The sequence below is a fragment of the Bos indicus genome, chromosome 16 (genome assembly GCF_029378745.1).
Source record: "Bos indicus isolate NIAB-ARS_2022 breed Sahiwal x Tharparkar chromosome 16, NIAB-ARS_B.indTharparkar_mat_pri_1.0, whole genome shotgun sequence".
Taxonomy (NCBI): domain Eukaryota; kingdom Metazoa; phylum Chordata; class Mammalia; order Artiodactyla; family Bovidae; genus Bos; species Bos indicus.
Genome location: NC_091775.1, coordinates 34,611,150 through 34,628,313, shown reverse-complemented (window position 1 = coordinate 34,628,313; position 17,164 = coordinate 34,611,150). Strand labels below are relative to the sequence as shown.

The window sequence follows — 17,164 nt, the reverse complement described above, 5'->3', positions numbered from 1 at the left end:
TGGCTAATTGTTACTCATTTTAAGCCTCTAACATTTTAAGCTTCCTGAAATCTTTCCTCACTATGCCTAGCCACTCCCCAACTCCAGTCCTGTCCACTGTAGGATAGCAGGAATTTAGCCCCCTTTTATTATTTACCTTACTATTTTAGTTGGTAAAGAATCTGCCTGAAAGGCAGGAGACCCAGGTTCGATTCCTGAGTTGGGAAGATCTCTTGGAGAAGAAAATGGCAACCCACTCCAGTATTCTTGCCTGAAGAATCCCATGGACAGAGGAGCCTGGCAGGCTACAGTCCATGGGGTCGTACACGACTTGGCAACTACACCACCACCACCATCACTATTTTAGTTGCTGTTTCTTGTTTGTGTTCTTCACTAGACCGTGAACTCTTTGAAGGGATGGTCGTGGTCTGTGTCTTGTATACTGATGCACCCCCACACTTTTGTGCCTGGCACAAAGTAGTTATTTAAGTATTTGTTGAATGCTCCTCATGTAGGGCAATGCCATGGAATGGAAAGGACACCAAAGTTACTGCTAGCTGTGTGGTGTTGAGCAAATCTCTTAATTATCTGAGCTTGAGATACTTCATCTGTCAAACAACGATATCTGCTCCATCACCTTGCCTTAGAGAATTATTATGAAGAATAAAGAAGTCAGTGCGTCAGACTCTGCTTTGTAAAACAGAAAGCACAGACGCTGGAAGATAATGAGATGGTCAGAGTCTGTGGTTTTGTCTGTGAATGATACGGAAGGTGTAATAGAAGCAGGCAATACTGAGTCTACCATACCCTCCTTGGCCTTGAAGGTTAGTTTTCAAATTATTTTGGAGAATCTAAAAGAGAATATTTTTGGAGGCAAAAATATTTTTAGGAAAGTTTCTGTTAATTATTTCCTTCCTCTTGTGTTTCTTCCTTTGAAAGAAATTGACCTCTTTTGTTTCTGCTTCCTTTCCCAGAAGTAACTCATGCTCCGATCTGATAATTCATCTTTCAATATTGTACTTAAAATTGTGATACACTTTGCAGTGAAGAAAATATAAATAATTTTCTCTCAGAAACATGCATGATGCATATTTGAGGAAGTAGGGACTGGGGCTTCCCAGGTGGTGCAAGTGGTAAAGAAAACGCCTGCCAATGCAGGAGATAAAAGAGATACAGGTTCAGTCCCTGGGTTGGGAGGATTCCCTGAAGGAGGGCTTGGCAACCCACTCCAGTATTCTTGCCTAGAGAATCCATGGGCAGAGGAACCTGGCGGGCTACAGTCCATAGAGTCACAAAGAATCAGACACAACTGAAATGACAGCACAGCATAGGAAACAGGGATTACTGAATCCTAGTCCTTTTGCAGCAGAGAAGGCGATGGCACCCCACTCCAGTACTCTTGCCTGGAAAATCCCATGGGCGGAGGAGCCTGGTAGGCTGCAGTCCATGGGGTCGCGAAGAGTCGGACACGACTGAGCGACTTCACTTTCACGGTTCACTTTCATGCATTGGAGAAGGAAATGGCAACCCACTCCAGTGTTCTTGCCTGGAGAATCCCGGGGACGGGGGAGCCTGGTGGGCTGCCGTCTATGGGGTCCCACAGAGTCGGACACGACTGAAGCAACTTAGCAGCAGCAACAGTCCTTTTGCATTTTCCTTTCCCGATTTGTTCTATACCAGGATTTCTCCATTTGCGCCAGTGTGAGAACATAGTCCTTGTTAGTGGTAAACAGGTAAAGGATTTTGGTTCTTCACAAAAATGGAAGATATCAGGCTGTCTACTAATTTTACTATTATTTTTATTGTTATTGTCAATAACAATAACAAAACCAAATTAAATGATTGGTTAAAATAGGGATTATTTTACCCCATTTTCTTCTTCTAATCAGTAGACAGGAGGATCCTTAAACCCTTAAGGATACTTAGTATTTTATACTCCTTAATAGTTGTTCATTCATTCATTCACTCATTAATCATTCATCAAATGTTTGTTCTGTACAACTGTATTCCACGCAGTATTCTAGGCTCTTGGTATAAATTAGTGAGCAAAACAAAGATCTCTATTCTTCAGGTACTTACATTCCAATTAAGATGTACATGTCTTATCTATCCTAGAAGTCTGTGACCAATTTGAGGCAAGAGATGTATTTATGTGCCTTTTAATATTTTTGCACAGGTCAGTTTATTTCTTTAAGGAGGATACAACTAATTGATGGTGTCATTGTAGGAAGAAGTGATCCAGTCGCATATGGGGCAAATGGGAAAGGAGAAGGAGAACTAGCTTGGAACTGGGCTATCAAGATGGATGTACTGTGGGTATTAAAAGACACACACAAATATATGGATAATTGAAGTAAGACTCTTGTCACCCTTTATCTCATTTCTCTGCATTGCTGACAGAGTCAGATACTAAAACTTAGAGATTCATATGTGCACTCTAGATGTAGGTAGGCCTGAATTTCCTGGCTGTGTCCCTTAATAACTGGGTGACTCTGAAAAAATTGTATACCCTCTCCAGGCCTCAATTTCCTCATTTATAAAGTAAGGATAATAAGAGAACCTACCTCTTAGAGTTGTGTGAGATTAATAAAAGAATGCAAAAAGAACTTAGCTTATGCTAAATATTAATAAATAACATGTTACATGACTTCCCTGGTGGCTCAGAGGTTAAAGCGTCTGCCTGCAATGCAGGAGACCTGGGTTCGGTCCCTGGGTCGGGAAGATGCCCTGGAGAAGGAAATGGCAACCCACTCCAGTATTCCTGCCTGGAGAATCCCATGGACGGAGGAGCCTGGTGGGCTACAGTCCACGGGGTCGCAAAGAGTCGGACACGACTGAGCGACTTCACTCACTCACTCGTGTTACTAAAAGTATTATTAACCTTTAAAGCTAGAATTTTTCCTGTCCTATTTCCATAAAGAATCTTCAGATTTAAAGAATTAGGTTACTTGTTCATGGTCACATAGGTAATAGGAGGTAAGGATACTCTACTATACTTGGACGCTCTAGCTCTGTGAGTTTTCTGCTGTACTCCATTGCCTCTTAAGATGGGATTTTCCCAGAATACAGAGAATCAATTGAAAAATGGTGTGTATGCTTTTTTTTTTTTTTTTAAAAGAAGCATTAATAGGTAGATACCACTGTATATAAAATAAATAAAAAACAAAGATTTACTGTATCACACAGGAAACTATATTCAGTATGTTGTAGTGGCTTATAATGGAAAAGAATCTGAATCACTTAGCTGTACCCCTGAAACTAACACAATATCATAAATCAACTATTGTTCAATTGTTTAGATAAAGCAAAACTATAAGGAAATATTTAATTTTAGTTACTCATAGATTTGCTTCCCATAGTAGATTCACAGCTTTGAAAGCACTTTCTGTGTATACAAAGTTCAAGGAAATGAGTATGTTTAAGATAATGGATTCCAAGTTTCTCGCTATTGAGAAGAATGTTACACTTTGAGAAAGAGGGAAAACTAGGTTCTGTCTATGTTACTGGATTGGAATTTGAGACATCAATTTGAATGTGCTATGTTTATATTCATATAAAGGCCCATAGATAAATATTCATATCTATACATTTATATGTACTTTCATACTCATATACTGGCTCTGTCTACTAAGGTGACCTAGAAGCCAAGACTTCTCAGGGGCAATGATCACCACCTGGTGACACATCTTGGATTCTCCACTAAAAGGCACAAGAGCTCCTTGAGCGAATGCTGACTCCAAGACTGGTAAAGGACAGTACAAGATGAACCTGGAACAGCTTACGGAATAGAAAGCCAACAAGTGCACAAGAATAAGATAGTATCATATTAGTAAAACAGGCCCCGCTAGAAGTATTTACACTAAAAATTGGTAAGCACTGCAAATGCTTACCAAATAATTGATTAATTGTTTAATAATAATTGATTGTTTAATTGTTACCAAATAATTGATAAATTGTTTAATAATTGATTCCCCACCCCGAATCAATTATTAAACATTTTCCAGGACACCAATAACATCAACCAAGTGATCAAAGATGATATCACCATTATTGGGACAAAAGGACATCCTGTATCTTAGCTCCCTGCTACTTCTATAAGTCCATCAAGAATGGCTCTCATCTAATAGGCATGTTGTAAATGGTCTTATACATTTTATTATACCAATATGCTAATGTTACAAAGCTCTCTGTGTTTTACTCTAAAAGGGAAAAACACCTTTTAAGCAAAAAGGGTTATGTGTCTGATACTAGAATTTCAGTCACTCGTAGAAAGATGAGTATAAACATGGCAGACGGGATTGGGGCCTCAAATCACTGCCACCACCATGTCCTTCTCCTCAGGTTATTCTTAAGGCTTTCATGATTTCTGACCCACACTCACTGGTGAACTGTAGGATCATTGGAAGCATTTAATCCTTTAATGTGACTAGTGAAATTTTTAAAAAAATCTATCTAATAAATCATCTTTGTTCTGTAACATGGATTTTTTTTTAAGTAGCAACATTTAAAATAAACAATACGGAAAAGCTGTGGATTAGAAACATAAAGTTAGTTCCTCAATTCCATTCTATTCAATCCATTTTTTAAAAATGGGATAGCAAATGACGTTTTGAGAAGATATAATCAACCAGAATTATAATTGTAAAAAGGGAGTACCTAAACCTCTGTGTATACTTAGTCATATTTGAGACTCCAGAATACTGCTCCCTCCTTTTATTAATAACTTTCAATTCTTATCAAGTAAGCATCGACATGACCCGCACACGCGTGTGCTGCCACAGGCAATGTGGATAACTTGGAGAAAAATGTGGATGTTCCAATTCTAGTACATTTGCTCCTTTTTAAAGTCAGCTCTATTGAGGTACATTTAAATATAATAAAAATCACCAATTTTAAGTTTGCAATTAAATGTGTTTTGACAAATGTGCACAGTTACAGAACCATCATAGCCATGATAGAGAACGTTTCTATCAACCCCCAAAATTCCCTTATGCCTATCCCCTACCTCTAGGTCCTTGAAACACTCATCAGTCACACTATAGATTAATTTTCTGGAATTTCATGTAAATGAAATCATAAAGTATGCCTTTTGTGCCTCTTTAAGCATACTGTCTTTGAGATTCACCCAGATGTTATATGTAACCTTTTATTACTATTTTATTACTACCACTCCTAGTATTCCATTGTAAAGCTATATCACAGTTTATCTATTAAGCAGTTCATGGACATTTAGATTATTTCTAGGTTTTAGTTATTATGAATGAATCTTTCAGCATTATTTTAATAACAACTAAGAAATTCTGCTCTACTGCCATTGCTTTTATTCCAATTTGTAAAATATGTCTAACTATACTGCTACTGCTGCTGCTAAGTCACTTCAGTCATGTCCGACTCTGTGCAACCCCATAGAAGGCAGCCCATCACGCTCCACCGTCCCTGGGATTCTCCAGGCAAGAACACTGGAGTGGGTTGCCATTTCCTTCTCCAATGCATGAAAGTGAAAAGTGAAAGTGAAGTCGCTCAGTCGTGTCCGACTCTTAGCGACCCCATGGACTGCAGCCTACCAGGCTCCTCCATCCATGGGATTTTCCAGGCAAGAGTACTGGAGTAGGGTGCCATATAAGTTTGGTTAAATGAGATTATCAGTATTTTGAGTGAGGACTGAATGAAAACAGTAGGGGAGGACTGGCCTAGCTATCTTTCATGAGGCTCTCACACCCAGCTGGAATTGACCTCTTTCTATGCTTTGATAGTTTTATTCCCTAGTACCTTTTTTATGGTGTATTTCACCTTTTATTTTGGCCATTTTGAATTTCCTATTAGTGTAAGGACTATGCCATATTTACCTATCTTCATTTGACCTATGCCTAGCAGAATGTCTTTCACGTAATAGAGTTATGTTAAATATTAAATGAATTGTTTTGGATTCTTCTCTGATCATGTCTTTGAACGCCCAGATAACTTCTAATAATTCTTTCAACCCACTATTGCATTACCTAAATCAAAATACATCAAATCCCACCTCTGCCTTTATAGCATTTACAGTAACCTTTGAGCAGATTTCTAACGCTTTATGGCCCCTCTTCTTTTCCCCAACTATAATGTGAAAGAGTTTGATTAAACAGCTTTGAGATTCCTTCGCATTTCTAACATTTTAAAGTTGTATTTAAAAAAAAAAAAGAAAGAACCTGCAGGGAAAAGGGGCAACATAGAAGGAAAGGAGTATATAAAGAAGGTAAGAAAGCAGGAATATGCCATTTTTTTATGTAATTGAAAGTAAAATGTGTCGTTTCTTAAAAAGAGTAAAAGTTGGAGAAGGAGCCAAGAAACAAAAGTTGATGTGTAACAAACTGTTGGTAGAGTATCCTTTTAAATTGTTCTATGAGGAGAACTACGATAAGAATGATTCTTTTCTCTAGGAGATCAATAATCAGGTAACTCCTCATTCTGAAAATGACTGGTGAGATTGACAACTCCTTTGTGTAAGTGAACCATAAGCCCCAGTCTACAAACGGCAGTCCCAGTTATGACTGCCTTAGTATAATTTATTATTAATTACTAATTAATATAATAATTAATAATTTTTTTTACTGCCCATTTTGCTCTCCAGTGGGTATTGGTTTTGAACACTGCATTTTTTGGTCACCAAGTATTGGGAGTCTCAGAATCCTAAGTCTCTGTCTTGGGGATGGTTACTCAATGAAAGAATCCAAGGTGCCCTTTTTAAGCTGACTCTTTGAGCAGCAGCATCTCCAGCTGGCAACACCATTAAACATCCTCTTCTGTACTCTTCTCTCTCTCTCTCTTTTAACATGTTTGGAAAGTTTTTGCCTCAACATGTAAGACCTGAGCAGATTCTGCAGCTTCACTTAAAGACTGCAGCCTTCTTTCCCCTATGGCAAGTATGTAAGAACATCCATTCATTAATTGTTCACTGCCCACTTCCTATATGCCACATACTGAACTGGGCTCACAGTGTGTATAGACAAATAGGACAAAAAGAGACAGACAAGTAAACCAACAACCGAACTGTGACAAATGTTATCTTAGTAGGATGCATATGTACACAGGGCTTCCCAGGTGGCTCAGTAGTCAAGAATTCACCTGCCACGGCAGGAGACATGGGTTCTATCCCTGGGTCAGGAAGCTCCCCTAGAGGAGGAAATGCCAATCCACTCCTATATTCCTGCCTGGGAAATCCCATGGACAGAGGAGCCTGGTAGGCTACAGTCCATGGGATCGCGAAGAGTTGGATGTGACACTGAGTGACTAACACCTTCGCTTTCTTTCATACTGATGTCACCTTGGGGAAAGAATAGTTAATTTAGGAGAAGGGGGAGAAGAGGAGGGAAATATTGAGCAGGTCCTAAAGGAGTAGCTAGCATACATTGGACAAGGATGACACAGGAGTTGGTGGAGGGCAGAGAAGGGTGAGAGGGGTGTGGAGATATCCCAGCAAAACATAGAGACATGCAGTTTTCCATGGCCAAAAAATATGTGGTATGACTGGAGAGGCAAAAAGTGGCCTAGCCCGACTCCACTTGCTGCAATATGCCAGTTTGGAACTGAGTATGAGGCAAGACCTTGGAGCCAGTCCAAGGGGTGTTGTTATTAAAAGTACCAGAAGGGACCTTATTTCACATTTAGCGTGGCCCCCCAATGATCCATTTGAGTGAGGTGTGGGTGTATTTTCATTCTGGAATTTTATACTACAACATTACCACATGCATTGACCGATTTCAATACAGACTTTCCTTATGTTGCTTTATAATTAGAAGCCAGTGATTTGAAGTTCCACAGCGGTACATAGACTAGTAGTGATAGGTTTATGGGATTGTTTATTTTTAGTTTGGCAAAGACGAGACAGTAAATCTCTCAATTAGTAAACTAAAGCAGCATGGATGAGAAATGCCCACAAGGAGATTAGGAGTTAGAAATAACTCAGCCAGTTAATGGAAGGAAACTTTCATATCACCTACCCATATTTAGAGTATGAAGAACCCACCTAATGTGTGTGTTTGCATGAGCGTGTGTATTGTGTGTGTGTGTGTGTATGTACGCTTGCACACAGTGTCAGTATCCACAGTGGTGCCAGAGATGAGGTCCTTTGCATTCTTCCGGTTCTGTTTAGGAAGTTTATCTCTTTAGGAGTCACTGTGATTGGTATAGACCTATCCACTGGTCAATATCCAGTCACAGTGGGATGAGCTCTCGTCTTTGACTACAGAAGCTTCTCATCCTGCAATTCTTTCAGTGTGACCCCGAAGAGATTTTATTATGAAGTTCTGGGAGACATTTTTCATTTTCATATTTATATTCACATTACATGGCCTAATGTGTGAAAATATTTAATGAAAGCATGCATTTCTGCCTCTAGATAGAACCTCCTACATTATATTTGAGATTCCATATTAAGTTTGGGAGGAAAAGCAGAGGTGATCCACAAAGCTTAGTTTCAAGAATTTAAGTTTTGGGGTGTATTGAGTCACACTGTATTGATCCTATAACTTCAGGATCTTTAGGAAATATTGACCATTCAGGAGAAAAAAGATTAACTGGCGACCAGCAACAATGAGAATGTTATAGAAAATAATGTTTGTGTTTTAAAGTTACAAAACACCATTAATTCAGTTGTCATGATATTTTGATTTTTAAAGTTGCTTATAAGGTAAGTCCATTTGGATTTATGGCAGGTATTAAACATTGCTCAAAAGGTCCTTTGAACTCCCCCCTGAAAATTGGGAGTCTGTGGAAAGATTGTTGTCTGCTTATGCTGAACAGTTTACTCCATATCAGCTCTCTGAGGTCTGTAGGGGAAATGATGGGAGTTAGTGCATCTGTAGATTAAATTTCTGTCTGTCTCCTCTCTGCCTTGTAGACTGGAAAAAGATAGCATTCAGCAGAGCTTTAGCAATGAAGCAAAGGCCCAAGCCCTTCAGGCCCAGCAAAGAGAGCAGGAGCTGACACAGAAGATACAGCAAATGGAAGCCCAGCATGACAAAACTGGTAGGTGGTAGGGAAAGATTAGAGCCTGGGCACTTGCTCACAAGCCAGGCCCACGCCTTACTGTGAAATGACATCAGGAACACCTGTAACCTTTGGCTGGCCGAAGGGAGCAGATGCTAACTACACCGGAGATTCCGAATTACATATTAGTTAGCGTTTAAAAGAGAAAATGGAAAGTATTGCCCACTGTCTGTTGATTTCAGAGTGCTGCTCTCACATCTGTTGCACCATCTGGATTATGAGTTTATTTACCTGTGTTCAAGAAACGTAAAGCTGAGAGAGACCACAACAAAGTAGAAAAACAAAGGGCTTGTTTTTGGCTGGGTTTTCAGGCACACATGTTATATAAAGAAAATAGCATCAGAAGCTCTGCGGGAAATGCTCTGAGCTTACAGTTAGAGTCTCCTGAATAGCACTGAACAGTTCCCACAGTACACACATTATAGCTACTCTAAAAGCCTAATGAGTTTGCTTCAGCATCCAAACTGGAGAAAAGCTTTAGCCATTAATCGGTTCTTAATTCACTGTCGCAGCTGGATGTAATTCAGTGGCTCCAAATTGATATGTTCCTTTATTTAATCTTTGCAGCTTCGAACATTTTTAGCATTTGTATGATTATCCCACCTCCCCCAACCCAGTCTAAAGTGATGTTTAATCCTTTGCATTCTTCAAGTTCTCACAACTGCTGTTAAAATTCACTAATACAAGGCATTGACCACAGCTGGCAGCTTGGCTAAAAATTGCCATCTTTCATCACATTGGCGCTATTCTGCAGGCTGAGTTGGCCAGTAACTCTTTACCTTTAATTTGAAAGTAAAATGCACTTTGAAAATAGGCAGTTTGATTTGTTCAGTCGGAGCATTCTGTAGTTCCTTTCACTTTTGAGTTGTGTGTTCACAGACAGTGTTAGTCAAAACAAGACAGTGTCAGTCATTATAATTCCACACCACATACTCCAAGCTGATTGTACTATTAAAACGAAAGTTTAATTGATCCTGTCTCTTCCAGAAAAATGTTGCTTAATTTTAGTGTCTTGATTTATTTTGCTTTGTATGGTATATGCTTTTTTGCCAGTCACTATCGAAAACTGAAGAAGAAAGGGCCTATTAAACATTTCACCTAAAGATAATTTTCATGTGATTTAATATATATTATATTTGATAACATGGTAAAAAAAAAGGTGTTGCTTATAAGTGAAAAATTGCTAACATAAAATTCATTAAATTATTTATTTGCTAATAGACAGGCAAATGTCATATTGATCTTCATAATTCACCCATCACTTTCAGTAGAGATTTTCTTCTCACAGCGTTTGGCCAGAAGAAATGAAAATTTACCAGGCTTACTAGTTGTTTTTCCACTAAAAACAAAAGGAGGAAATTATAGGATAAATTATTGTTTGCCCCCACTACTAGAAGGATTCTGGTGATCAAGGAGTCTTCGGCAGTATCTCTGAATACTAGACAAGAGTATTAACTGAGCCACCATAAGAATACTTCCTTGTATTTTGTACAAAAATGCATACTCTCTTCAGTTTCTTTGGTCAGATCTCTACTGAAGCTCACATTGTTGATGGAAATATAAGGAAAATTATGTATTTTTCTTTTATAAACAGAGAAGTATATGCAAGGTGGGGGTAGTGAAATCTATCAGCAAATATGAAACATAAAGCATGAATTACAGTCTAGAAAGACTTCCTCAATTATTTTAGTTTTGAATTATCTGATTGTGATAAATTTGACATTCTGTTTAGAATAAAATTTTCAAAAGAAGAGTATATTGAAAATTACAAAGATAAAAAAATCTATGGCTCCACTTGAGGTATTTGACAGTTATGCGCATGTTAAAATTTACACAAAGCTGGTATGATCAGAAAAGTTTCTGGTGTGTAATTACTAGGAAAATAAATGTCTCACAAGATTCAGTGTCTTGCCAGATGAGCATCCCTTTGACCTAGGACCCTAAAAGTGATCTAGCGGCTTACAGGAAACGTGCGGTGGTCAGTCTTGCTGCTTTCACCACTGTGCAGTGCACTGCAGAGCTACAGCCATAAACACCTGATGTTTACAGGAGGGTTTATTGTTATTTCTAGAAAATGAACAGTATTCATTGCTGACCTCCCAGAATTCGTTTTTGACAAAGTTGAAGGAAGAGTGCTGCTTGTTAGCCAAGAAACTGGAACAAATCTCTCAGAAAAGCAGGTGGGTAATGTTATTTATGCAGTACTTTCAGAGCACTGTTTATGTGAATGCTGTGATTTTTTTCCCTAAAAGACAGCATTTCCACTGTTTTAGAGTCTAATGTCAAAATTAGATAGGTATTGACATATTCTGTGTAAAAAACATTTTCTCTCTATGAAAATTTTCTTTATTGTCCATATAGACACCTCAGTGTTTTTTCAAAATTAGGTATACATACTATTATTTGACCTTTTTAAGGTTCAGAATTGAAAACTATAAAATGTTAGAACACACGGGTCAAAATGGCAATTATTCTAATAAAACATACAGGTGGGTCAAGCAGTTCTAAAGTCTTATTTTAATATAGTCAACATGTTTTAGTCCATTATAGTTCTCCATGAACACATAACAGCTATCTTTAAGTCAAATGATAATAAATAAAATATGTATGTATAAAAATTAAAGTAGATGACACTTTGAAATAAACCAAAACCATCTTTTCTCCTAAAATTGTTTTATTTTAATAGAACAGCCATCGTTCATTTTATAGGTATATGCTCTTTTATAAATCCATTGATTGAGATCTTAGTGAATTTTTTCTGTACATTGTTCAATCATATTATCACAATAAATGAATTATTTCTATTCTAAATTCTAAGAAACCTGAGTTCTCATCTTAGTTCTGACAGTAACTGTATAATCTTGGAAAAATTTATTTGGCCTGTTTGAACTGCGGTTTCCTCTTGCAAATGAATGATGTTGAGCAGAATCGCTTTGACTTGAACTCAAAAGAAATCATTCACTTAACTAGCTAAAGTATCGGTTACAATATAACCTAATGGGAAAATAGTATATCTTCTCTTTTATATTGTTTTGAAACTCATTTATATTATCAAACAGCGAGCAGTAGGGCTCGGCAAACCAACTACTGGCTTAGGTATGTCATTCAGAACGAATTTCTAAGAGGATCAGAGTGTATCTAATCACTCTGAGCCCCATCTTGGGTTCCTGCATCAATAATCTGGCCTAGTTTGTGGAATCCCCATCCCTGAATCTTTTGGAAAATCAGAGCACTTATGAATCCAATTCATTCTGCTCACAGGAAGGCAGAAACTCCTATAACCACCCAGAATGTGCTCTGAGCATGCACCTTCTTAGCGAATACTAATTAGATATCTTATTTGGGAAGAGAAAAGGCTCAGAGTGCCAAAATACCCAATATTTCCAGGAAATTTGACAAGGAAACCCAAATAATTTTGCCCTGGAGGAGACCCTCATATCAACAGGAAGTATTCTAACTAGAAATATTTGATTTGCTTCACATAGATACAAACACATTAATAATTTAAGAAAAAATTGGGCCTTAAAAGATTGTGTTATCTTAATATTGCTTTGGGATTGATTACTGATTAATTATCTTGTTGTCTAATTCAGGTATATAAAAGAGAAAGAGAAGCTATATGCTTGCTTTATATTATTTAATTCTCACAACAGCTTGAGACATGAATTATCTTCTTTTATGGATGAGGAAACCAATACTCAGAGCATTTAAATAGCTAATAAGTAGGCACACTAAAATTCTAACTTAGATATTTCTGGTTCCAAAGCCTACATATGACCTTTCATAAGAATAATATCTTACATCCACCACAAAAGAAAATCCAGACCAAAGTAATTATGATGGGAAAGTTTAGGAGGGAAAAATTAACCTTTAAATTTCCGTGGAGCATACTTGCGTACGTAAGGGTTAACTGTGAGCCTGGGTTAACCTGTGCCGTGTGCGCTAAGGCCTTCTTTTTCCTGCTCTAGGTCTGTCAGTTTACCCTGGTCTATGAACTTGAACCTCAGCCTCTCTTCTCTTCAGCTCCTCTCACTTCTGAGTCTAGCTCCTGACCACTACTTTGTAAATTGAACGTATTCCTTTATGTCTGATACAGAGCTGGTGCTGTGCTGTGCTTAGTCGCTCAGTCGTGTCTGACTCTTTGAGACCCCATGGACTGTAGCCTGCCAGGCTCCTCTGTCCATGGGGATTCTCCAGGCAAGAGTACTGGATTGAGTTGCTGTGTCCTCCTCTAGGGGATAATCGCAGCCCAGGGACCAAACCCAGGTCTCCTGCATTGCACGTGGATTCTTTACCATCTGACCTGGTACCCAGTACATACTGAATGATTGAACGAATGAAACAAACAAGCATGGTGTTACCCTTTGTATCATGATATGACTCTGGTTCCAACACTATTTCTTTGTTGATGATGGGCAGTGTGCAATAAAAAAACACTTCAGAATTCAGAAAGAATAAGGTTTGAATCTTGCTTTGCCACTTAGCTTCATAACCTTGGGTCCCTGGCTTAATTTCTCCAAACCTCAGCTTCTCCATTTGTAAAACCCTTTTAAAAACTATGATACAGGATTTCGGTGGGAATTAGAAATGTAGAGAGGAAGATATAGGTATACACATAGCACTAACATCATGCATGGCGCATAAAAGTATACAGTAGGTGCTATTGCTGTCACTGATGGCATCATTTTAAGGGCCTTGACTGGCCATGAGGATATCCCTTCACTAGCAATTATTGCCTTTGCCAGGGTCTGAGTGCCATAATTTGCTGACAGACATAAAGTCTATACCACAGTGGAAAACCTTTCTGAAGGCAATGCAGGATCAGGAAATTGTAGATTTGGTTGTGTTTCAGGTCCTGCTCTGGACTTTGTCTTGTAAATCTGAAGAGTTAAAATATGCATCTACTGTAACTTTATAAGTTGATTCCAAACTAAAACCTAGCAAATAATAAAAACTAAATAAGTTGTAACTTATTATCATTACAACATTTTAGGGCCCCTAAAATTTACAAAATATATGTTTTGTGTGTCTCACAAGAAATTAGTAGATAGGATCAGTTGTGTTTGGGGGTTTCTTATTTGTTTGTTTACTCTTAATTTCTCATCTCACTCTGGCTTCCTACATGAAAGACACTCCATTTTTTTGATACTATCTTTGTTTTGAAAACATCTATAAAACTTGTAGGGCTCCGAGTATTTCTTTTAAAATAGAACTGAATTTATGAAGCACTGTAAAGCTCTCCAGTAGTGAGCCTCTATTTCAGTTCAGTTCAGATCAGTCGCTCAGTTGTGTCTGACTCTTCGTGACCCCATGAATTGCCACATGCCAGGCCTCTATTTACCTTCTGCTAAACTTTTGGGATAAATAGTCCCCACCCTGTGCTTTGAGATGAGGAAATCTTGAAGTTTTTCGACTTTTCTAAGCTGTTGTCACTGTGAAAGTGCCATCTCCAAAATCATTTAAACCATAGGGTAATTTTAATCCAGGTTTTCCTTAGAGTAAAACTTTTCCTGAAAGTAAGTGTATTTATTTCATGTTGACGAACAATTTAAACATTTTTTTTTGGTCTGAGAATTTTATGTTATTCAAAATCCCATACTAAATATATGGATTCATGCCATTTATAAGCCTTTTTTTTTTTAAATCATAGAACTAGTCCTTTGACTAGAGCCCCTGAAGAATCACTGGGTTAGCTGACAATGCAGGGGAACCACTCCCAGACACTCCTACTCTTTACCCCGTCCGCATACTAAGCTGCTTTGTGAAAGTGTTTAGAAATGGTTCCTCTGCCTGTGTGTATGTTATATGTGTTTTTTCCGAAGTAGACGTAAGTCGCATTACGGCAGTGCTTATTGCTTCTGCTGTCTGCGAGCCCTCCACAGTGACAAGCCAGGACTTCCTACACAGTATGCCTTCCACACTGCTCGAGTGGTGTCTGTAACCCCAGGTTTTGTGAATAGCACATCTCATTTTAAATCTAAAAGTGAACCGCCAATTTCATGCATTTTATGTAGTTGTTTTTGACCATCTGACAAGAGCAGTAATTCCTTTTTGCTTTTAATTGGCACCAGGCAGACATTCTGGCTGATTTTAGATGAAACTCACATAAACTTTAGCTCCCTTTGTCTTTATTCCCCAGGACTCTGAGAGCTTATTACAGTGATAAGCTTGTTTTCAAAGTTGGTACATGGAGATATTTAAATATCTTTGGTGCAACTGTGATTTTTTTTTTTCTATTAAAGTGAAGGATGTGTTCCCTCTCCCAAAGCGCTTGGATGAATCAGCACTAAAATGTTTGCAGTGCAGTTTGCAGTGAAATCTACAACATGCCTTGGGAAGAGCTCAGAAAGGTTGGGCACCGGCTAGAAGGGACCCTCTGCCAGCTGCAGACTGGGGATCCAGCATGTGCTAGGTTTTCACCTCTCAACACTTTGGCCCCACTGAAAAGAATAGAACATAGAGCATAGAGCATGGGGTCTACGTGGTTTTGCTTCTCTTTCTTTTCTATCATTGTCACTTTCTGGGTTGCTAGGCTTGTGGATTGATGTCTAACAGTACCCATTGTGTATTTGTGATTTGCGTTTTGTAATTAAGAGGAACAATGGGAGTCCATTGGGTCTCGTTATATATAATGGTTGGTTTAATTTGTTTCACTTCTATCTTGTTAATTGTAAATTGATCATTAAGATTTGAATTCTAATCTGTCACCAGGGTTGTGGGTTTTGAGGCTAAAGCAATGATCCTGGTTTTAATCACTGATGATGAGAAACAAATTTTACAATTTTGGTACATATTGCAGTTCATATATTTTAACACTGTATTTTATGGTGTTATAAATATTGTTAAATGACTTTTAGTGTAGTTTTACTGTGTGGACTATAATGTATAAATTATATTACTGTTTTGGCAACAGTAGGTATCCAACTGTGTGAGTTTAATTGAAGTAAAGAACACACACCCGGTTGAACTATTTTTTTTTTTCCCGTGCATGTTTAGATGATGTTAGTTTGGGATGCCACAAAAATTATATTATACAGGAAGAAACTGCTATGGCCTCCGTTAATTATTACCAAAAGTTGAATGAGTCTCTAAAAGAATAAAAAATTAAGGGGTCATGTTTTTCCTTAAAAAGCAATCACTGTAATACTAATTATAGTAGTAAAATATTATACTTCATGCAAATGTAATTACACAATATAACTGCTATATAAAAATGCAGAGAGAAGTTCATGCTTCCGTAAAGCCAGAAATTACCTAAATTTTCTATGAAAATGGATTAGAGTCAATTTTCTTTTTATATGATGCTAGGATAGTCATGCCACAAATGTAATCTCAAGCTAACAAAGAAGCTCATAAGTTTACTCTAAACTTTGCAAATGGCTAGTTCTTTCAATGTGTCATGGACTAAAGACAGATAAAAGATAATGAACATATACATGTACCAAATTTTTATTGAACATTAGAAGTTGGTAGGCAAATTACTACTATAAACAAACAAAAAAACATACACATAAAATATGCAAAGCAGAAAAATACTGTAGAAATAAAATACGTGGTAGTAATATGTACTTTACAATTAACATCTATATTTTTGAAATTATATACATAAGATAAACTCAATATCAGGCATTTATTTTCCTGTGACATTACCACCCAGCTAACTGTTGTTGACTTTGGACGTATTTCTTTTCAGTCCTTTTCCATGTGTAGTATATGTGTATGTTACCATACGTTTATATTATGACATCATAGTGTGTGTGTGTGTGTGTGTGTGTAGTTGCATCTTGCTTTTTTATTTAATATTATCTAATGTACACTTTTCTACACCAGTAAATGCTGTGGAAACATAGTTTTAACTGAATCATTTGTGTGCATAGTAATTCATCAAAATTTTAAAATATTTTAAAATGTAATAAATAATCTAATAATAATTTTATACCTAAATCTGAATTTTTTCATGATCTTTTTAGTTGAGATGTCTGAAAGGAGGATTGCTGGTCCAAGACTATGCACCCTTTTAAGGATGTTAATGTGTATGACTTTGCTTAAGTACTGCACTAAATCCTGCTCAGTATATCTATGTGCATACCAGTATGTGACAAAAAGAAGTGAGAGATTTTTATAAAAAGAAGTGAGAAGCAGTGTGGCACAGTGGGTG

The 17,164-nt window shown here is 37.6% G+C and overlaps 1 protein-coding gene across 11 annotated transcripts in view; it reads left to right on the top strand.

Annotated features, from left to right (window-relative positions):
* Positions 1-17,164, top strand: part of SDCCAG8 (SHH signaling and ciliogenesis regulator SDCCAG8) — a 245,766-nt gene that overhangs the window by 157,660 nt on the left and 70,942 nt on the right. For 10 of the 11 annotated variants that reach the window (XM_070768858.1, XM_070768859.1, XM_019976098.2 and 7 more), the window contains 2 exons: positions 8,858-8,985; positions 11,078-11,186. The exons of the other annotated variant lie outside the window; for it this stretch is intronic. In XM_070768858.1, coding sequence (XP_070624959.1) covers positions 8,858-8,985; positions 11,078-11,186 — 237 coding nt within the window. The remainder of the gene's footprint in view (positions 1-8,857; positions 8,986-11,077; positions 11,187-17,164) is intronic. 11 annotated transcript variants of the gene reach the window in all.